The 23,992-nt window shown below is 47.6% G+C and overlaps 1 protein-coding gene across 1 annotated transcript; it reads right to left on the bottom strand.

Moving 5' to 3' along the window:
• Positions 1-10,746: 10,746 nt before the first annotated feature.
• Positions 10,747-19,988, bottom strand: LOC115181567 (dedicator of cytokinesis protein 1-like; the record flags this gene model as incomplete). Its single annotated transcript, XM_029743462.1, has 4 exons — positions 10,747-10,856; positions 16,098-16,233; positions 19,015-19,096; positions 19,798-19,988. Coding segments are annotated over 4 exons (486 nt in total), but the record flags the coding sequence as incomplete, so codon positions are not given.
• Between the last annotated feature and the right edge of the window lie 4,004 nt (positions 19,989-23,992).

Genomic DNA, 23,992 nt, shown 5'->3' with positions numbered 1-23,992 from the left:
GAGCAGGATGTGGAACCAACACGACAGAGACATGTTAGATTACAGTAGAGGAGCAGGATGAGGAACCAACACGACAGAGACATGTTAGATTACAGTAGAGGAGCAGGAGGAACCAACACGACAGAGACATGTTAGATTACAGTAGAGGAGCAGGATGAGGAACCAACACGACAGAGACATGTTAGATTACAGTAGAGGAGCAGGATGAGGAACCAACACGACAGAGACATGTTAGATTACAGTAGAGGAGCAGGATGAGGAACCAACACGACAGAGACATGTTAGATTACAGTAGAGGAGCAGAGGAGGAACCAACACGACAGAGACATGTTAGATTACAGTAGAGGAGCAGGATGAGGAACCAACACGACAGAGACATGTTAGATTACAGTAGAGGAGCAGGATGAGGAACCAACACGACAGAGACATGTTAGATTACAGTAGAGGAGCAGGATGAGGAACCAACACGACAGAGACATGTTAGATTACAGTAGAGGAGCAGGATGAGGAACCAACACGACAGAGACATGTTAGATTACAGTAGAGGCGCAGGATGAGGAACCAACACGACAGAGACATGTAGATTACAGTAGAGGAGCAGGATGAGGAACCAACCCGACAGAGACATGTTAGATTACAGTAGAGGAGCAGGATGAGGAACCAACACGACAGAGACATGTTAGATACAGTAGAGGAGCAGGGTGAGGAACCAACACGACAGAGACATGTTAGATTACAGTAGAGGCGCAGGGTGAGGAACCAACACGACAGAGACATGTTAGATACAGTAGAGGAAGCAGGATGAGGAACCAACACGACAGAGACATGTTAGATTACAAGTAGAGGAGCAGGATGTGGAACCAACACGACAGAGACATGTTAGATTACAGTAGAGAGAGCAGGATGAGGAACCAACACGGCAGAGAGAGACATGTTAGATTACAGTAGAGGAGCAGGATGAGGAACAACACGACAGAGACATGTTAGATTACAGTAGAGGAGCAGGATGAGGAACCAACGTTAAGGAAGGAGAAACAGAAGAGATGATGGTTTAGGACATGGTGCCAGCCAACTCTAGTGTCCTTCTAGTAACAAAGCAAGAGAGTGAAGGAAAGGTGTCTCAGTTTCCTACCATCTTCATGTCTAAAGCATTCAGGAAATGATGGAGCCTACCTACCAGAGAGGTGACATAGATGAAGTAAAGGACGGTCTAGGGCACCGTCTAGGGCACAGGCTAGGGCACAGGCTAGGGCACAGGCTAGGGAACAGGCTAAGGCACAGGCTAGGGCACAGGCTAGGGCACAGGCTAGGGCACCGTCTAGGGCACCGTCTAGGGCACCGGCTAGGGCACAGGCTAGGGCACCGTCTAGGGCACCGTCTAGGGCACAGGCTAGGGCACCGTCTAGGGCACCGTCTAGGGCACCGTCTAGGGCACAGAGCCATATTGATTGAGAGTAGCAGTGACAGAGTACAGAGCAGGAGAAAACAGCAGATGTGGTTTGGGAAGCTGGGGAGTCACATGATGTGGCAGCTGCTGTGAGAGCTGAGAGAGACAGATGTGGGGCGTTGTGTGTCTGTAGCGCAGTGGCATTAAAACAAGGGGAGGAAAGAGTAGCTACAACCAGTGTAGCTACAACCAGTGTAGCTTCAACCAGTGTAGCTACAACCAGTGTAGCTAGAACCAGTGTAGCTAGAACCAGTGTAACTACAACCAGTGTAGCTAGAAGCTAGAACCAGTGTAGCTACAACCAGTGTAGCTAGAACCAGTGTAGCTGGTAGCTAGAACGAGTGTAGCTACAACCAGTGTAGCTAGAACCAGTGCAGCTAGAACCAGTGTAACTGGTAGCTAGAACCAGTATAGCTAGAACCAGTGTAGCTAGAACTAGTGTAACTGGTAGCTAGAACCAGTGTAGCTAGAACCAGTGTAGCTAGAACTAGTGTAACTGGTAGCTAGAACCAGTGTAGCTAGAACCAGTGTAGCTAGAACTAGTGTAACTGGTAGCTAGAACCAGTGTAGCTAGAACCAGTGTAGCTAGCAGCAGTGTAGCTGGTAGCTAGAACCAGTGTAGCTAGAACCAGTGTAGCTGGTAGCTAGAACCAGTGTAGCTAGAACCAGTGTAGCTAGAGCGGTGTAGCTAGAACCAGTGTAGCTGGTAGCTAGAACCAGTGTAGCTAGAACCAGTGTAGCTAGAACCAGTGTAAGTGGTAGCTAGAACCAGTGTAGCTAGAACCAGTGTAGCTAGAACCAGTGTAGCTGGTAGCTAGAACCAGTGTAGCTAGAACCAGTGTAGCTAGAACCAGTGTAGCTAGAACCAGTGTAGCTGGTAGCTAGAACCAGTGTAGCTAGAACCAGTGTAGCTAGAACCAGTGTAGCTGGTAGCTAGTTTCCCAGCTTGTTGATGAAGTTGTAAGGCATTTAAAAGTTATGGGTCAGATTCATCGACTCTTGAGGATGAAAGGCGGTTCGGTGGACGATGTCGCCATGGTAACATTTTTTAATGTTAGGACAGTATATTTTATCCAAACTTGTTTTTCTCCATCCCATGAGTGTTTGCAGTTATCTGATCAGATCAGACAGCCGACGTGAGACAATGGAGAGACCGGATCATAATAATGTCTGGATTGGAGTAAATGGAATGGCATCAAACCCAAGGATGCCATGTTGTTCAATACCGGTCCACCTATTCTGTTCCAGCCATTACTATGAGCCCGTCCTACGATTTAAAGTGCCACCAGCCACCACTGGAGAGTGTAAGGGACAACGAGAAAAGGAGTGTAGGAGAACGAGAGTAGAGGTGTCAGAGAGGAGGTGCAGTACAACAGGGGTTTTTAAAACCTCTCCACCCGGGAACTCGTTCCATGGATCTGAACTATTCCTCAGCTCGCACGCCTGATTCAACATGTCAACAAATCACCGAGGCCAAATCAAGTGAGCTAGTTCAGGGCTACGACAAAACGGTCAGCTGGCACCACTAAGGAGGAACGTGACATTATATCTCAACCTTTGTTTTACAAACGTGAGGGCCGTTTCCGTCTCCAAAACGAAGCTCTCTAACCAATTATATAGTTACATCAGGAACGGCAACTTCCTGTTAGTTTGCCTTTTGAACAGGGTCGTAGATAAAAACTCAAGCTGCTATTAAGGAAACTACCGACACTGGAAATTCATCACTACGATATTGTGTGTGTGTGTGTGTGTGTGTGTGTGTGTGTGTGAAATTCAACCTTGCCGTCCCTACACACACCTACTACTCTCCCTTTCCCTCTGTGTAAATGTGAAGTCTAACTCATGATTTATGTTCCTACATAGAGCTGTTAACTGAAGAGATCTGCCTACCGTGCCAACTAAACTAAACTGCTTGGTTCCTACGACTGAGCTCCAAATCACACTCTATTCCCTACATCCTTCACCACGTTCAAAAGTAGCGCACTATATAGGGAATAGGGTGCCATTTGGAGTCAATAGTAGTGCACTATATAAGGAATAGGGTGCCGTTTGGGACTCACCATAAAGCATTTCACTAAAGCATTTCCAATTATGAAATCCTCTCAGGAACACAGGCAGTTAATGAGATCGCCTTAATTTAGTCACGGTAGTAGTGCACTACTTTAGACCAGGGCCTATAGGGTAGTAGTGCACTACTTTAGACCAGGGCCTATAGGGTAGTAATGCACTACTTTAGACCAGGGCCTATAGGGTAGTGCACTACTTTAGACCAGGGCCCATAGGGTAGTAGTGCACTACTTTAGACCAGGGTCTATAGGGTAGTAGTGCACTACTTTAGACCAGGGCCCATAGGGTAGTAGTGCACTACTTTAGACCAGGCCCTATAGGGAGTAGTGCACTACTACTTTAGACCAGGGTCTATAGGGAGTAGTGCACTACTTTAGACCAGGGTCTATAGGGTAGTAGTGCACTACTTTAGACCAGGGCCTATAGGGTAGTAGTGCACTACTTTAGACCAGGGTCTATAGGGTAGTAGTGCACTACTTTAGACCAGGGTCTATAGGGTAGTAGTGCACTACTTTAGACCAGGGCCTATAGGGTAGTAGTGCACTACTTTAGACCAGGCCCTATAGGGTAGTAGTGCACTACTTTAGACCAGGGCCTATAGGGTAGTAGTGCACTACTTTAGACCAGGCCCTATAGGGAGTAGTGCACTACTTTAGACCAGGGCCCATAGGGTAGTAGTGCACTACATTAGACCAGGGTCTATAGGGTAGTAGTGCACTACTTTAGACCAGGGTCTATAGGGTAGTAGTGCACTACTTTAGACCAGGGTCTATAGGGTAGTAGTGCACTACTTTAGACCAGGGCCTATAGGATATTAGTGCACTACTTTAGACCAGGACCTATAGGGTAGTAGTGCACTACTTTAGACCAGGGTCTATAGGGTAGTAGTGCACTACTTTAGACCAGGGTCTATAGGGTAGTAGTGCACTACTTTAGACCAGGACCCATAGGGTAGTAGTGCACTACTTTAGACCAGGGTCTATAGGGTAGTAGTGCACTACTTTAGACCAGGGTCTATAGGGTAGTAGTGCACTACTTTAGACCAGGGTCTATAGGGTAGTAGTGCACTACTTTAGACCAGGGTCTATAGGGTAGTAGTGCACTACATTAGACCAGGGCCTATAGGGTAGTAGTGCACTACTTTAGACCAGGGCCTATAGGGTAGTAGTGCACTACTTTAGACCAGGGCCTATAGGGTAGTAGTGCACTACTTTAGACCAGGGCCTATAGGGTAGTAGTGCACTACTTTAGACCAGGGCCTATAGGGTAGTAGTGCACTACTTTAGACCAGGACCCATAGGGTAGTAGTGCACTACTTTAGACCAGGGTCTATAGGGTAGTAGTGCACTACTTTAGACCCAGGGTCTATAGGGTAGTAGTGCACTACTTTAGACCAGGGCCTATAGGGTAGTAGTGCACTACTTTAGACCAGGGCCTATAGGGTAGTAGTGCACTACTTTAGACCAGGGCCTATAGGATATTAGTGCACTACTTTAGACCAGAGCCTATAGGGTAGTAGTGCACTACTTTAGACCAGGGCCTATAGGGTAGTAGTGCACTACTTTAGACCAGGGTCTATAGGGTAGTAGTGCAACTACTTTAGACCAGGGCCGATGGAGGGGGGAGGGTAGTGTGCACTACGTTAAGACCAGGGCCGGTATAGGGTAGTAGTGCACTACTTTAGACCATGGGCCTATAGGATATTAGTGCACTACTTTAAGACCAGAGCCTAGAGGGTAGTAGTGCACTATATAGGGAACGACATGCCAGCAAACAAACTCTGACCTCAACACAGCCAAATATTACTGACCAATTTCGTAAAGTCAGGGTGGAGAGGTGAAAAAGAAGATTGTTGTCTGTCAACAATGACAAGCCACCGGGTCAGACAATCTGGACGGAAAATTACTGAGCATAATAGCAGACGATATTGCCACTCCTATATTGCCACATCTTCAATATAAGCCTACTAGAGAGCATGTTCCCTCAGGCCTGGAGGGAAGCTAAAGTCATTCCACTACCTAAGAATAGTAAAGACCCATTTACTGGCTCAAATAGCCGACCAATCATACAACAAAATACACCGTATGGAACAACGGGGACTGTGAAGAAACACACACAAAAAGGTGCAGACACACACATACATGGTAATATTGTTGTATACATTTAGTATTGTAGATGTGTAATAATGTTATATGATGTACTGTGTTTTATCTTTTGTTTTATACGTGCTTTAATGTGTTTGGACCTCAGGAAGAGTAGCTGCTGCCTTGGCAGGAACTAATGGGGATCCATAATAAACCCCAGGAAGAGTAGCTGCTGCCTTGGCAGGAACTAATGGGGATCCATAATAAACCCCAGGAAGAGTAGCTGCTGCCTTGGCAGGAACTAATGGGGATCCATAATAAACCCCAGGAAGAGTAGCTGCTGCCTTGGCAGGAACTAATGGGGATCCATAATAAACCCCAGGAAGAGTAGCTGCTGCCTTGGCAGGAACTAATGGGGATCCATAATAAACCCCAGGAAGAGTAGCTGCTGCCTTGGCAGGAACTAATGGGGATCCATAATAAACCCCAGGAAGAGTAGCTGCTGCCTTGACAGGAACTAATGGGGATCCATAATAAACCCCAGGAAGAGTAGCTGCTGCCTTGACAGGAACTAATGGGGATCCATAATAAACCCCAGGAAGAGTAGCTGCTGCCTTGACAGGAACTAATGGGGATCCATAATAAACCCCAGGAAGAGTAGCTGCTGCCTTGGCAGGAACTATGGGGATCCATAATAAACCCCAGGAAGAGTAGCTGCTGCCTTGGCAGGAACTAATGGGGATCCATAATAAACCCCAGGAAGAGTAGCTGCTGCCTTGACAGGAACTAATGGGGATCCATAATAAACCCCAAGAAGAGTAGCTGCTGCCTTGACAGGAACTAATGGGGATCCATAATAAACCCCAGGAAGAGTAGCTGCTGCCTTGGCAGGAACTAATGGGGATCCATAATAAACCCCAGGAAGAGTAGCTGCTGCCTTGGTAGGGACTAATGGGGATCCATAATAAACCCCAGGAATTGTAGCTGCTGCCTTGGCAGGAACTAATGGGGATCCATAATAAACCCCAGGAAGAGTAGCTGCTGCCTTGGCAGGAACTAATGGGGATCCATAATAAACCCCAGGAAGAGTAGCTGCTGCCTTGGCAGGAACTAACGGGGATCCATAATAAACCACAGGAAGAGTAGCTGCTGCCTTGACAGGATCTAATGGGGATCCATAATAAACCCCAGGAAGAGTAGCTGCTGCCTTGACAGGAACTAATGGGGATCCATAATAAACCCCAGGAAGAGTAGCCGCTGCCTTGGCAGGAACTACTGGGGATCCATAATAAACCCCAGGAAGAGTAGCTGCTGCCTTGGCAGGAACTACTGGGGATCCATAATAAACCCCAGGAAGAGTAGCTGCTGCCTTGGCAGGAACTAACGGGGATCCATAATAAACCCCAGGAAGAGTAGCTGCTGCCTTGACAGGATCTAATGGAGATCCATAATAAACCCCAGGAAGAGTAGCTGCTGCCTTGACAGGAACTAATGGGGATCCATAATAAACCCCAGGAAGAGTAGCTGCTGCCTTGGCAGGAACTAATGGGGATCCACAATAAACCCCAGGAAGAGTAGCTGCTGCCTTGGCAGGAACTAATGGGGATCCATAATAAACCCCAGGAAGAGTAGCTGCTGCCTTGGCAGGAACTAATGGGGATCCATAATAAACCCCAGGAAGAGCAGCTGCTGCCTTGACAGGAACTAATGGGGATCCATAATAAACCCCAGGAAGAGTAGCTGCTGCCTTGCCAGGAACTACTGGGGATCCATAATAACCCCAGGAAGAGTAGCTGCTGCCTTGGCAGGAACTAATGGGGATCCATAATAAACCCCAGGAAGAGTAGCTGCTGCCTTGACAGGAACTAATGGGGATCCATAATAAACCCCAGGAAGAGTAGCTGCTGCCTTGACAGGAACTAATGGGGATCCATAATAAACCTCAGGAAGAGTAGCTGCTGCCTTGGCAGGAACTAATGGGGATCCATAATAAACCCCAGGAAGAGTAGCTGCTGCCTTGGCAGGAACTAATGGGGATCCATAATAAGCCTCAGGAAGAGTAGCTGCTGCCTTGGCAAGAACTAATGGGGATCCATAATAAACCCCAGGAAGAGTAGCTGCTGCCTTGACAGGAACTAATGGGGATCCATAATAAACCCCAGGAAGAGTAGCCGCTGCCTTGGCAGGAACTACTGGGGATCCATAATAAACCCCAGGAAGAGTAGCTGCTGCCTTGGCAGGAACTAACGGGGATCCATAATAAACCCCAGGAAGAGTAGCTGCTGCCTTGACAGGATCTAATGGAGATCCATAATAAACCCCAGGAAGAGTAGCTGCTGCCTTGACAGGAACTAATGGGGATCCATAATAAACCCCAGGAAGAGTAGCTGCTGCCTTGGCAGGAACTAATGGGGATCCATAATAAACCCCAGGAAGAGTAGCTGCTGCCTTGGCAGGAACTAATGGGGATCCACAATAAACCCCAGGAAGAGTAGCTGCTGCCTTGGCAGGAACTAATGGGGATCCATAATAAACCCCAGGAAGAGTAGCTGCTGCCTTGGCAGGAACTAATGGGGATCCATAATAAACCCCAGGAAGAGCAGCTGCTGCCTTGACAGGAACTAATGGGGATCCATAATAAACCCCAGGAAGAGTAGCTGCTGCCTTGACAGGACCTAATGGGGATCCATAATAAACCCCAGGAAGAGTAGCCGCTGCCTTGGCAGGAACTACTGGGGATCCATAATAAACCCCAGGAAGAGTAGCCGCTGCCTTGGCAGGAACTAATGGGGATCCATAATAAACCCCAGGAAGAGTAGCTGCTGCCTTGACAGGAACTAATGGGGATCCATAATAAACCCCAGGAAGAGTAGCTGCTGCCTTGGCAGGAACTAATGGGGATCCATAATAAACCCCAGGAAGAGTAGCCGCTGCCTTGGCAGGAACTACTGGGGATCCATAATAAACCCCAGGAAGAGTAGCTGCTGCCTTGGCAGGAACTAATAGGGATCCATAATAAACCCCAGGAAGAGTAGCTGCTGCCTTGACAGGAACTAATAGGGATCCATAATAAACCCCAGGAAGAGTAGCTGCTGCCTTGGCAGGAACTAATGGGGATCCATAATAAACCCCAGGAAGAGTAGCTGCTGCCTTGACAGGAACTAATGGGGATCCATAATAAACCCCAGGAAGAGTAGCTGCTGCCTTGGCAGGAACTAATGGGGATCCATAATAAACCCCAGGAAGAGTAGCCGCTGCCTTGGCAGGAACTACTGGGGATCCATAATAAACCCCAGGAAGAGTAGCTGCTGCCTTGGCAGGAACTAATGGGGATCCATAATAAACCCCAGGAAGAGTAGCTGCTGCCTTGACAGGAACTAATAGGGATCCATAATAAACCCCAGGAAGAGTAGCTGCTGCCTTGGCAGGAACTAATGGGGATCCATAATAAACCCCAGGAAGAGTAGCTGCTGCCTTGACAGGAACTAATGGGGATCCATAATAAACCCCAGGAAGAGTAGCTGCTGCCTTGGCAGGAACTAATAGGGATCCATAATAAACCCCAGGAAGAGTAGCTGCTGCCTTGCCAGGAACTACTGGGGATCCATAATAAACCCCAGGAAGAGTAGCTGCTGCCTTGCCAGGAACTACTGGGGATCCATAATAAACCCCAGGAAGAGTAGCTGCTGCCTTGACAGGAACTAATGGAGATCCATAATAAAAACAAATAGGGAATAGGATGCTGTTTCAGATGCAGGCCCAGTCTACTCTACACACTGCTTCTACGGTAGAGGAGACGGCTTCAGGGACAGAGGTCCGAGTACTACCCTAACATAGACCTTATGTTCTGGTCCATAGTGGTCCCAACATAGACCTACATAATGTTCTGGTCCATAGAGGTCAGAGTACTACCCTAACGTAGACCTTATGTTCTGGTCCATAGAGGTCAGAGTACTACCCTAACGTAGACCTTATGTTCTGGTCCATAGAGGTCAGAGTACTACCCTAACGTAGACCTTATGTTCTGGTCCATAGAGGTCAGAGTACTACCCTAACGTAGACCTTATGTTCTGGTCCATAGAGGTCAGAGTACTACCCTAACATAGACCTTATGTTCTGGTCCATAGAGGTCAGAGTACTACCCTAACGTAGACCTTATGTTCTGGTCCATAGAGGTCAGAGTACTACCCTAACGTAGACCTTATGTTCTGGTCCATAGAGGTCAGAGTACTACCCTAACGTAGACCTTATGTTCTGGTCCATAGAGGTCAGAGTACTACCCTAACATAGACCTTATGTTCTGGTCCATAGAGGTCAGAGTACTAACCTAACGTAGACCTAATGTTCTGGTCCATAGAGGTCAGAGTACTACCCTAACGTAGACCTTATGTTCTGGTCCATAGAGGTCAGAGTACTACCCTAACGTAGACCTTATGTTCTGGTCCATAGAGGTCAGAGTACTACCCTAACATAGACCTTATGTTCTGGTCCATAGAGGTCAGAGTACTACCCTAACGTAGACCTTATGTTCTGGTCCATAGAGGTCAGAGTACTACCCTAACGTAGACCTTATGTTCTGGTCCATAGAGGTCCCAACATAGACCTATATAATGTTCTGGTCCATAGAGGTCCCAACATAGACCTATATAATGTTCTGGTCCATAGAGGTCCCAACATAGACCTATATATGTTCTGGTCCATAGAGGTCCCAACATAGACCTATATAATGTTCTGGTCCATAGAGGTCCCAACATAGACCTATATAATGTTCTGGTCCATAGAGGTCCCAACATAGACCTATATAATGTTCTGGTCCATAGAGGTCCCAACATAGACCTATATAATGTTCTGGTCCATAGAGGTCCCAACATAGACCTATATAATGTTCTGGTCCATAGAGGTCCCAACATAGACCTATATAATGTTCTGGTCCATAGAGGTCCCAACATAGACCTATATAATGTTCTGGTCCATAGAGGTCCCAACATAGACCTATATAATGTTCTGGTCCATAGAGGTCCAACATAGAACTTCATTATGTTCTGGTCCATATTTGATGTGTTTATGCAACATTTTATCTTCCCATGATAAAGTAGGAACTGAAACATCAATATGGGTTTATGACTTAGTGTGCTGTAAAGGATGGGAGTGTGTGTGTGTATGTGTGTTTATATTTCATACTCACGGCTGGAAGGGGATGAAATGCTGCTTGTCCTCATCATCCATCTTGCCTGTTATGATGTCAGTCACATCCATTACTGTTAGAGACAGGACATATAGTATAGAAGGTCAATGGTATAGCAGTCTGTTATTGATAGAGACAGGACATATAGTATAGAAGGTCAATGGTATAGCAGTCTGTTACTGATAGAAACAGGACATATAGTATAGAAGGTCAATGGTACAGCAGTCTGTTACTGATAGAGACAGGACATATAGTATAGAAGGTCAATGGTATAGCAGTATGTTACTGATAGAGACAGGACATATAGTATAGAAGGTCAATGGTATAGCAGTCTGTTATTGATAGAGACAGGACATATAGTATAGAAGGTCAATGGTATAGCAGTATGTTACTGATAGAGACAGGACATATAGTATAGAAGGTCAATGGTATAGCAGTCTGTTACTGATAGAGACAGGACATATAGTATAGAAGGTCAATGGTATAGCAGTATGTTACTGATAGAGACAGGACATATAGTATAGAAGGTCAATGGTATAGCAGTATGTTACTGATAGAGACAGGACATATAGTATAGAAGGTCAATGGTACAGCAGTCTGATACTGATAGAGACATATAGTATAGAAGGTTAATGGTATAGCAGTCTGTTACTGTTAGAGACAGGACATATAGTATAGAAGATCAATGGTATAGCAGTATGTTACTGATAGAGACAGGACATATAGTATAGAAGGTCAATGGTATAGCAGTCTGTTACTGATAGAGACAGGACATATAGTATAGAAGGTCAATGGTATAGCAGTATGTTACTGATAGAGACATATAGTATAGAAGGTCAATGGTATAGCAGTCTGTTACTGATAGAGACAGGACATATAGTATAGAAGGTCAATGGTACAGCAGTCTGTTACTGATACAGACATATAGTATAGAAGGTCAATGGTATAGCAGTCTGTTACTGATAGAGACAGGACATATAGTATAGAAGGTCAATGGTATAGCAGTCTGTTACTGATAGAGACATATAGTATAGAAGGACAATGGTATAGCAGTCTGTTACTGATAGAGACAGGACATATAGAAGGTCAATGGTATAGCAGTCTGTTACTGATAGAGACATATAGTATAGAAGGTCAATGGTATAGCAGTCTGTTACTGATAGAGACAGAGCCATATAGTATAGAAGGTCAATGGTACAGCAGTCTGTTACTGATAGAGACATATAGTATAGAAGGTCAATGGTATAGCAGTCTGTTACTGACAGAGACAGGACATATAGTATAGAAAGTCAATGGTATAGCAGTCTGTTACTGACAGAGACAGGACATATAGTATAGAAGTTCAATGGTACAGCAGTCTGTTACTGATAGAGACAGGACATATAGTATAGAAGGTCAATGGTATAGCAGTCTGTTACTGATAGAGACAGGACATATAGTATAGAAGATCAATGGTATAGCAGTCTGTTACTGATAGAGACAGGACATATAGAAGGTCAATGGTATAGCAGTCTGTTACTGATAGAGACAGGACATATAGTATAGAAGGTCAATGTTAAACAGTACATAAAGTCTATAACCTTCTCTATCGCCGTAGCACAAGCGAGATACATTCTACACATTGCATCGGGGCAAAACAATGAGCGTTTTGTGTGATGTCATCTGAATAGGTATGCTGCCATATAGCCAGCAGTCTGTCTCCTGTTTAACCAATGAATGGAAGGAAAATTCAAAAATGACATTAAATCCCTATGAAGTGCCTGTCTGTGGCTTGCTAGTGCTGGTTTATATGATGTGTAGTCTACATACAGCTGGCTTAAATAGCTTCATGTAAAAATAACATTAAATCCCTATTAAGTGCCTGTCTGTGGCTTGCTAGTGCTAGTTTATATGATGTGTAGTCTACATACAGCTGGCTTAAATAGCTTCATGTAAAAATAACATTAAATCCCTATGAAGTGCCTGTCTGTGGCTTGCTAGTGCTAGTTTATATGATGTGTAGTGTACATACAGCTGGCTTAAATAGCTTCATGTAAAAATAACATTAAATCCCTAAACAACCTGCCTGTCTCATGTTTATGTTTGCAATAGCCTGCTGTTACAACAGACACAGAGCTGCGTTTGTTTCAACTTCTGTGTGGAAGGAGCAGCAGAGTCAAGGAGTGACTGACCACAGAGCAGCAGGGTCAAGGAGTGACTGACCACGGAGCAACAGACGAGTCAAGGAGTGACTGAACACAGAGCAACAGAAGAGTCAAGGAGTGACTGACCACAGAGCAGCAGGGTCAAGGAGTGACTGACCACGGAGCAACAGACGAGTCAAGGAGTGACTGAACACAGAGCAACAGAAGAGTCAAGGAGTGACTGACCACGGAGCAACAGCTGAGTCAAGGAGTGACTGACCACAGAGCAGCAGAGTCAAGGAGTGACTGACCACGGAGCAACAGACGAGTCAAGGAGTGACTGACCACGGAGCAGCAGCAGGGTCAAGGAGTGACTGACCACGGAGCAGCAGCAGGGTCAAGGAGTGACTGACCACGGAGCAGCAGCAGGGTCAAGGAGTGACTGACCACGGAGCAGCAGCAGGGTCAAGGAGTGACTGACCACGGCGCAGCAGCAGGGTCAAGGAGTGACTGACCACGGAGGAACAGACGAGTCAAGGAGTGACTGAACACAGAGCAACAGAAGAGTCAAGGAGTGACTGAACACGGAGCAACAGAAGAGTCAAGGAGTGACTGACCACGGAGCAACAGCTGAGTCAAGGAGTGACTGACCACAGAGCAGCAGAGTCAAGGAGTGACTGACCACGGAGCAGCAGCAGAGTCAAGGAGTGACTGACCACAGCGCAGCAGGGTCAAGGAGAGACTGAACACGGAGCAGCAGCAGGGTCAAGGAGTGACTGACCACGGAGCAGCAGCAGGGTCAAGGAGTGACTGACCACGGCGCAGCAGGGTCAAGGAGTGACTGATCACGGAGCAGCAGCAGGGTCAAGGAGTGACTGAGCACGGAGCAGCAGGTGAAAGGAGTGACTGAGCACGGAGCAGCAGGTGAAAGGAGTGACTGAGCACGGAGCAGCAGGTGAAAAGAGTGACTGAGCACGGAGCAGCAGGTGAAAGGAGTGACTGAGCACGGAGCAGCAGGTGAAAGAAGTGACTGAGCACGGAGCAGCAGGTGAAAGGAGTGACTGAGCACGGAGCAGCAGGTGAAAGAAGTGACTGAGCACGGAGCAGCAGCAGGTGAAAGGAGTGACTGAGCACGGAGCAGCAGCAGGTGAAAGGAGTGACTGAGCACGGAGCAGCAGGTGAAAGGAGTGACTGAGCACGGAGCAGCAGCAGGTGAAAGGAGTGACTGAGCAGGGAGCAGCAGGTGAAAGGAGTGACTGAGCAGGGAGCAGCAGGTGAAAGGAGTGACTGAGCACGGAGCAGCAGGTGAAAGGAGTGACTGAGCACGGAGCAGCAGCAGGTGAAAGGAGTGACTGAGCACGGAGCAGCAGGTGAAAGGAGTGACTGAGCACGGAGCAGCAGGTGAAAGGAGTGACTGAGCACGGAGCAGCAGGTGAAAGGAGATAGGCTAAGTGGATAAGATATTTTTTACAAAAGGAAGTCGGGTTCCAGAATTGCAGCCATTCCGAAACGAGAATAAAGTCTCTAGAAACCAGTGACTTTCAAGCCACACCGTAGAACAGAGAGCATAGCAATGGAATGAATAGAACTAATATTCCCATTCCAAGTCAACGTTCCGTGATGGGTGGAGCGGTGGCCATATTGATTGTACTGCCAGATGGCAGTGGTCTGAGGAGCTTCTACCCATTCTAGTTCTTCCCCTCAGCTTCTGTTTGGCTGGAGGGACCTGTACTGTGGGTCCAGTCAGTGATCTGGTAACATGGATACACTTACAGTGTAGCCTCAAATCCAGACCTGTTTCGTGCCAATATTGCACTCCTTGTGCTCTGTTTCATATGCTAAACATGTTGGGGATATGACACAGGGTACAATAAGTGGAATGTTAGCACAGACTGGTACCCAGGCTAGTTAGCACAAACAGACTGGTACCCAGGCTAGAGGAATGTTAGCACAGACTGGTACCCAGGCTAGAGGAATGTTAGCACAACCAGACTGGTACCCAGGCTAGAGGAATGTTAGCACAACCAGACTGGTACCCAGGCTAGAGGAATGTTAGCACAAACAGACTGGTACCCAGGCTAGAGGAATGTTAGCACAAACAGACTGGTACCCAGGCTAGAGGAATGTTAGCACAAACAGTCAGGCACCCAGGCTAGAGGAACGTTAGCACAAACAGACTGGTACCCAGGCTAGAGAAAAGTTAGCACAAACAGACTGGTACCCAGGCTAGAGGAATGTTAGCACAAACAGACTGGTACCCAGGCTAGAGGAATGTTAGCACAAACAGACTGGTACCCAGGCTAGAGGAATGTTAGCACAACCAGACTGGTACCCAGGCTAGAGGAATGTTAGCACAAACAGACTGGTACCCAGGCTAGAGGAATGTTAGCACAAACAGTCAGGCACCCAGGCTAGAGGAACGTTAGCACAAACAGACTGGTACCCAGGCTAGAGAAAAGTTAGCACAAACAGACTGGTACCCAGGCTAGAGGAATGTTAGCACAAACAGACTGGTACCCAGGCTAGAGGAATGTTAGCACAAACAGACTGGTACCCAGGCTAGAGGAATGTTAGCACAAACAGACTGGTACCCAGGCTAGAGGAATGTTAGCACAAACAGACTGGTACCCAGGCTAGAGGAATGTTAGCACAAACAGACTGGTACCCAGGCTAGAGGAATGTTAGCACAAACAGACTGGTACCCAGGCTAGAGGAATGTTAGCACAAACAGACTGGTACCCAGGCTAGAGGAATGTTAGCACAAACAGACTGGTACCCAGGCTAGAGGAATGTTAGCACAACCAGACTGGTACCCAGGCTAGAGGAATGTTAGCACAAACAGTCTGGCACCCAGGCTAGAGGAACGTTAGCACAAACAGACTGGTACCCAGGCTAGAGAAAAGTTAGCACAAACAGACTGGTACCCAGGCTAGAGGAATGTTAGCACAAACAGACTGGTACCCAGGCTAGAGGAATGTTAGCACAAACAGACTGGTACCCAGGCTAGAGGAATGTTAGCGCAAACAGACTGGTACCCAAGCTAGAGGAATGTTAGCACAAACAGACTGGTACCCAGGCTAGAGGAACGTTAGCACAAACAGACTGGTACCCAGGCTAGAGGAACGTTAGCACAAACAGACTGGTACCCAGGCTAGTTCCAGTAGTCTATACTCCGGCTCCAGACAGTTTACCTGCTACTCCAAAGGGTCTCCTCAGTCCAGAGGTCAGCTTCTTGGTGTTGTTGTCACGTAGCTCCATCCGTCCGACTCTAACGATCTGACACACAAAGCTGATCTTCTCTCTCTTTAAATCCTCACTCCCAAGGTCCTGGAAAACAACAACAACAACCAATAGACTCAGCGGTGGTATTGGAGGAGAAAAACCACCCAAGTCAACCTGTAAACGTCTTGTATTCCTACACACCTTCAGTTACAGCGGGGAAACAAATCATTTATAGAAATAGAAAATAGAAAGGCAACATTGCAACAATTGTGTAATGATGCTGTTTGATCAGCTTGTTGACATGCCACACCTGTCAGATGGATTAATTAACTAATCAAAGGAGAAGAGCTCACTAACAGGGATGTAAAAGCTTTTTGTGCGTACGGAACATTTCTGGGATCTTTTATTTCAGCTCATGAAACATGAGACCAACACTTTACCTGTTGTGTTTATATTCTTGTTCAGTGTGGATAGAAGTGTTTCTTAATTGTGGTCCTGGGGACATAAATGGCTGCACATTTTAGTTCCTGCCCTAGTACTACACACCTGACTGAAAGCTAGATGAAAAAGATGAGGTGAACATTTGAACGGGGACGTGTCGTGCCAGGGAACAACAAACAAACCCCTCGTTGGGTCCCCGGGACCAGGATGAGGAAACGCTGAGAAAGACTAAAGCTATTGTATATCACCATGGAGCTATGCTGTCCAACTGTTCCTTTACACTACACCCAACACAGTGAATGAGTCAGTATTACCATGGTAACAGTACTGTCCAACTGTCCCTTTACACTACACCCAACACAGTGAATGAGTCAGTATTACCATGGTAACAGTACTGTCCAACTGTCCCTTTACACTACACCCAACACAGTGAATGAGTCAGTATTACCATGGTAACAGTACTGTCCAACTGTCCCTTTACACTACACCCAACACAGTGAATGAGTCAGTATTACCATGGTAACAGTACTGTCCAACTGTTCCTTTACACTACACCCAACACAGTGAATGAGTCAGTATTACCATGGTAACAGCCCAACACAGGAAGCTGCTGGGGGGAGGACGGATCATAATAATGTCTGGAACAGAGTAAATGGAATGGTTTAAAGCGCATAGAAACCACGTGTTTGATACCATTCCATCCAGACATCACTATGAGCCTGTCCTCCCCAATTAAGATGCCACCAGCCCCCTGTGCTGCCAAAGTGCACATTCAAAATTTGACTTGTTGTACACAATTCTAGTTACATTGACTCTGTATCTTTACGATGAGGCCAATAAAGACATCATCTGCTATCCAATCTGGTTTTAGTTTCTCATCAGGCTGATCTGTTTATTAGGCTGCAGCAGTAACACCACCAGGCTGATCTGCTTATTAGGCTGCAGCAGTAACACCACCAGGCTGATCTGCTTATTAGGCTGCAGCAGTAACACCACCAGGCTGATCTGCTTATTAGGCTGCAGCAGTAACACCACCAGGCTGATCTGTTTATTAGGCTGCAGCAGTAACACCACCAGGCTGATCTGTTTACTAGGCTGCAGCAGTAACACCACCAGGCTGATCTGTTTATTAGGCTGCAGCAGTAACACCACCAGGCTGATCTGTTAGACTGCAGCAGTAACACCACCAGGCTGATCTGTTTATTAGGCTGCAGCAGTAACACCACCAGGCTGATCTGTGGTATTAGGCTGCAGCAGTAACACCACCAGGCTGATCTGTTTATTAGGCAGCAGCAGTAACACCACCAGGCTGATCTGTTTACTAGGCTGCAGCAGTAACACCACCAGGCTGATCTGTTTATTAGGCTGCAGCAGGAACAACAACGACAGCGAGCCAGGCTGATCTGTTTACTAGGCTGCAGCGGGAACAACAACGACAGCGAGCCAGGCTGACCTGTTTACTAGGCTGTAGCAGGAACAACAACGACAGCGAGCCAGGCTGATCTGTTTACTAGGCTGCAGCGGGAACAACAACGACAGCGAGCCAGGCTGATCTGTTCATTAGGCTGCAGCAGGAACAACAACGACAGCGAGCCAGGCTGATCTGTTTACTAGGCTGCAGCAGGAACAACAACAACAGCGAGCCAGGCTGATCTGTTTACTAGGCTGCAGCAGGAACAACAACAACAGCGAGCCAGGCTGATCTGTTTACTAGGCTGCAGCAGGAACAACAACGACAGCGAGCGAGGCTGATCTGTTCATTAGGCTGCAGCAGGAACAACAACGACAGCGAGCCAGGCTGATCTGTTTACTAGGCTGCAGCGGGAACAACAACGACAGCGAGCCAGGCTGATCTGTTTACTAGGCTGCAGCAGGAACAACAACGACAGCGAGCCAGGCTGATCTGTTTACTAGGCTGCAGCAGGAACAACAACGACAGCGAGCCAGGCAGGGCTGAGAGAACAATTGTTCAGAACCTTTTCAAGGAGGATAAACTTTTGTTAAGGCAGCAGTTTTCGCCCCCAAATTGCTTTAACTCCCTATTTAATTGTGTCCATGGTTCATGTCCTGCTGTGATCCATGCTGTGCCGCCAGTGTAGCGAGCGGAGCAGCGAGTAGCGGGCGCCAACTTGCTCGTCGTACGTAGGCGCTTGGTAACCCGGCTGCCCTTGGCCAGCCATTAGTAGAGAGGTGACATTTGACAAACAAGCCGGTTCGCTCTGGGTCGTTCTCTTTCTTTCAAAGCTGGGGAGCTTCACAAACACCGCCCCCTCAAACAGGGGTGTACACACACACACAGACACACACACACACACACACACACACACACACACTCCATCATCCCTCATGACAGGGCTGGGTAAACACACACACACTCCAACACCCCTCATGACAGGTCTGGGTAAACAAGCATGCAGCAGCAGCCAACACTCTACATATACTTACAGTGAAGACTGATCTCAGGTTATGGAGCTGGTCTATGTCTTTGACCAGGCCTTGACTGGACCATCGCACCAGGTAATTCTCACTGAGAGGGGAAGAACCAACATGAACCTTTTAACTTTACAATCTGGCATCACAAATCAACTCTCTAGTCTCTTGATGAACAAATGACAATCAAATGACTAATGTCGTACACAGGTGAGATGTTTCATAAACACTATTTGTTGCTGTAAATCCTGGAACAATAGCAAATCCCCAGGCAGGCTAGCAGCTGGGTCTGTTCTGTCACGTTCCTGGCTCTGGACTCAGGCCTAGGACAATACTATTCCCATGATTCAGAGGTTTTCCTGAAATCCTGATGAGAGCATTCCCGGAATAGTGAGGAAATAAGCAGGGGGGGGAATCCTCCAACTGAGATTTCAGGAAAACCTGGGAAATTTGAGGAAGTGTCCAGAACTCTTGCGACCCTTGGCTTACCTGATAAACTTTAACCCTCAGAGGGTCATAGAGGAACATACCTGATGACCTTCAACCTTAAAAGGAATAAACCACTCAAAACTACTAACTCCTACAATTTACAGTGTTTAAATAAAAACTATATTTTTTTGTGAGCAAATGTTTAAATTTGTCGTTATAATAAGGTTGGGTAGTAACTTGTGAAAATCGTTGCGGAAATCTGTTGAAGCTCAAGTCGACTACAAAACCCACAATGCAACGCTCTCCCTATGGGCTCTATGTACTGTACATGATGACCTTTAACCCTATGATGTCATAGAGGTTACACACCTGATGAACTTTGACTCAACGGGGTCGTAGAGCGACATGAGGACCTCCGCATCTTCTCCGATCTTACACACCACGTTCTTCAGGGTGACGAACAGAGCGAAGGACGGCGTCTGGGCGAACTTGGCCTGCCTGCTCAGATCTACATTCTGTTTCTGAGACTGTCCCAGGGAGAGGAGGAGGAGGAGGAAACAGAGATGTTGTATTTAATACAGGAGTCCAGTAGTCTTCACTAGCCTGACTGTCATATTATCTGGGCCACGGGTCTATGAAGGTTAAAGAAGGTTGAGAATCACAAACACAAAATAGACATTTGAAGGTGACTCTTAGCTAGTTTTCAGCACTGAGGATGGACACAATGACTGGACTGTTATTCCCCATCAGGCAGACCCATGTTCATTAGACTGGACTGTTATTCCCCATCAGGCAGACCCATCTTCATTAGACTGGACTGTTATTCCCCATCAGGCAGACCCATCTTCATTAGACTGGACTGTTATTCCCCATCAGGCAGACCCATCTTCATTAGACTGGACTGTTATTCCCCATCAGGCAGACCCATCTGCATTAGACTGGACTGTTATTCCCCATCAGGCAGACCCATCTGCATTAGACTGGACTGTTATTCCCCATCAGGCAGACCCATCTGCATTAGACTGGACTGTTATTCCCCATCAGGCAGACCCATCTGCATCAGACTGGACTGTTATTCCCCATCAGGCAGACCCATCTGCATTAGACTGGACTGTTATTCCCCATCAGGCAGACCCATCTTCATCAGACTGGACTGTTATTCCCCATCAGGCAGACCCATCTGCATTAGACTGGACTGTTATTCCCCATCAGGCAGACCCATCTTCATTAGACTGGACAGTGACTGGACTACTACTCCTTCAAGACTGTTGGAAAAGCATTCCAGGTGAAGCTGGTTGAGAGAATGCCAAGAGTGTGCAAAGCTACTTTGAAGAATCTCAAATATAAAATATATTTTGATTTGTTTAACACTTTTTTGGTTACTACATGATTCAATATGTGTTATTTCATAGTTTATGTCTTCACTATTATCCTACAATGTAGAAAATAGTAAAAAATAAAGAAAAACCCTGAATGACTGGTAGTGTATGTGATAATGACTGGTAGTGTATGCGATAATGACCGGCAGTGTATGTGATAATGACCGGTAGTGTACGTGATAATGACTGGTAGTGTATGCGATAATGACTGGTAGTGTATGCGATAATGACCGGCAGTGTATGTGATAATGACCGGCAGTGTATGCGATAATGACCGGTAGTGTACGCGATAATGACCGGTAGTGTACGCGATAATGACCGGTAGTGTATAGGATAATGACTGGTAGTGTATGTGATAATGACTGGTAGTGTATGTGATAATGACCGGTAGTGTATGTGATAATGACCGGTAGTGTATGTGATAATGACCGGTAGTGTATGTGATAATGACCGGTAGTGTATGTGATAATGACCGGTAGTGTATAGGATAATGACCGGTAGTGTATGTGATAATGACTGGTAGTGTATGTGATAATGACCGGCAGTGTATGTGATAATGACCGGTAGTGTATGTGATAATGACTGGTAGTGTATGTGATAATGACTGGTAGTGTATGTGATAATGACTGGTAGTGTATAGGATAATGACTGGTAGTGTATGTGATAATGACTGGTAGTGTATGCGATAATGACCGGTAGTGTATGTGATAATGACTGGTAGTGTATGCGATAATGACTGGTAGTGTATAGGATAATGACTGGTAGTGTATGTGATAATGACTGGTAGTGTATAGGATAATGACCGGTAGTGTATGTGATAATGACCGGCAGTGTATGTGATAATGACCGGCAGTGTATGTGATAATGACCGGTAGTGTATGTGATAATGACCGGTAGTGTATGTGATAATGACTGGTAGTGTATGTGACAATGACTGGTAGTGTATGTGACAATGACTGGTAGTGTATGTGACAATGACTGGTAGTGTATGTGATAATGACTGGTAGTGTATGTGACAATGACTGGTAGTGTATGTGACAATGACTGGTAGTGTATGTGATAATGACTGGTAGTGTATAGGATAATGACTGGTAGTGTATGTGATAATGACCGGTAGTGTATAGGATAATGACCGGTAGTGTATGCGATAATGACTGGTAGTGTATAGGATAATGACTGGTAGTGTATGTGATAATGACTGTTAGTGTATAGGATAATGACTGGTAGTGTAGGGGCATCTGAAAGAACACATTAACATTCATGGTGATGACCTGAGAACATGTAATATTGCTCCATGTTGACGCAAAGACAGAGATGGAAAGGTCACACAAGATGACTCCTCATAGCTGAAGGGCACTTAACCAATTTAGAGTCACTTCATAGGCTTAGCCCCAAATGGCACCATAATCCCTATAGGGCCCTGGTCAAAAGTAGTGCTTTATATAGGGAATAGGGTGCAATTTAGGATGTAGTTTCTTGGAGGAGGAGGAGAGAATGGCAGGGGAGAGGATGTGACTGGGAGAGAGAGAGTAGGAGAGAGATAGCGGGGAGAGAGAGAGTAGAAGAGAGGAGGTGGCAGGGAGAGAGAGAGGAGGTGGCAGGGAGAGAGAGAGGAGGTGGCAGGGAGAGAGAGAGGTGGTGGCAGGGAGAGAGAGAAGAGAGGAGATGGCAGGGAGAGAGAGAGAGGAGGTGGCAGGGAGAGAGAGAGAGGAGGTGGCAGGGAGAGAGAGAGAGGAGGTGGCAGGGAGAGAGAGAGAGGAGGTGGCAGGGAGAGAGAGAGGAGGTGGCAGGGAGAGAGAGAGGAGGTGGCAGGGAGAGAGAGGAGGTGGCAGGGAGAGAGAGAGGAGGTGGCGGGGAGAGAGAGAGGAGGTGGCAGGGAGAGAGAGGTGGTGGCAGGGAGAGAGGAGAGGGCTGGGAGAGGAGGTGGCTGGGAGAGAGAGGAGAAGAGAGGAGATGGCAGGGAGAGAGGTGGTGGCAGGGAGAGAGAGAAGAGAGGAGATGGCAGGGAGAGAGAGAGAGGAGGTGGCAGGGAGAGAGAGAGAGGAGGTGGCAGGGAGAGAGAGAGAGGAGGTGGCAGGGAGAGAGAGAGGAGGTGGCAGGGAGAGAGAGAGGAGGTGGCGGGGAGAGCGAGAGGAGGTGGCGGGGAGAGAGAGGTGGTGGCAGGGAGAGAGGTGAGGGCTGGGAGAGGAGGTGGCTGGGAGAGAGAGCAGAAGAGAGGAGATGGCAGGGAGAGAGGTGGTGGCAGGGAGAGAGAGGAGAAGAGAGGAGATGGCAGGGAGAGAGGAGGTGGCAGGGAGAGAGAGAAGAGGGGAGATGGCAGGGAGAGAGGTGGTGGCAGGGAGAGAGAGAAGAGAGGAGATGGCAGGGAGAGAGGAGGTGGCAGGGAGAGAGAGGAGAGGGCTGGGAGAGAGAGGAGGTGGCTGGGAGAGAGAGGAGAGGGCTGGGAGAGAGAGGAGAAGAGAGGAGGTGGCAGGGAGAGAGGAGGTGGGCAGGGAGAGAGAGAGAGGAGGTGGCAGGGAGAGAGAGAGGAGGTGGCAGGGAGAGAGAGGAGGTGGCGGGGAGAGAGAGGTGGTGGCAGGGAGAGAGGAGAGGGCTGGGGAGAGGAGGTGGCTGGGAGAGAGAGGAGAAGAGAGGAGATGGCAGGGAGAGAGGTGGTGGCAGGGAGAGAGAGAAGAGAGGAGATGGCAGGGAGAGAGGTGGTGGCAGGGAGAGAGAGGAGAGGGCTGGGAGAGAGAGGAGAAGAGAGGAGATGGCAGGGAGAGAGGAGGTGGCAGGGAGAGAGAGGAGAGGGCTGGGAGAGAGAGAAGAGAGGAGATGGCAGGGAGAGAGATGGTGGCAGGGAGAGAGAGAAGAGAGGAGATGGCAGGGAGAGAGGAGGTGGCAGGGAGAGAGAGAGGGCTGGGAGAGAGAGGAGGTGGCTGGAGAGAGAGGAGAGGGCTGGGAGAGAGAGAGGAGGGTCGGGAGAGAGACTAGGAGAGGAGGTAGCAGGGAGAGAGAGAGGAGGGTCGGGAGAGAGACTAGGAGAGGAGGTGGCAGGGAGAGAGAGAGGAGGGTCGGGAGAGAGACTAGGAGAGGAGGTAGCAGGGAGAGAGAGAGAGGAGGGTCGGGAGAGAGACTAGGAGAGGAGGTGGCAGGGAGAGAGAGAGAGGAGGGTCGGGAGAGAGACTAGGGATAGGAAGGTGGCA

This window comes from Salmo trutta, unplaced genomic scaffold, assembly GCF_901001165.1.
Source record: "Salmo trutta unplaced genomic scaffold, fSalTru1.1, whole genome shotgun sequence".
NCBI lineage: Eukaryota > Metazoa > Chordata > Actinopteri > Salmoniformes > Salmonidae > Salmo > Salmo trutta.
The sequence above is the reverse complement of the archived record's forward strand: the minus strand, read 5'-3'. Positions and strand labels throughout refer to the sequence as shown.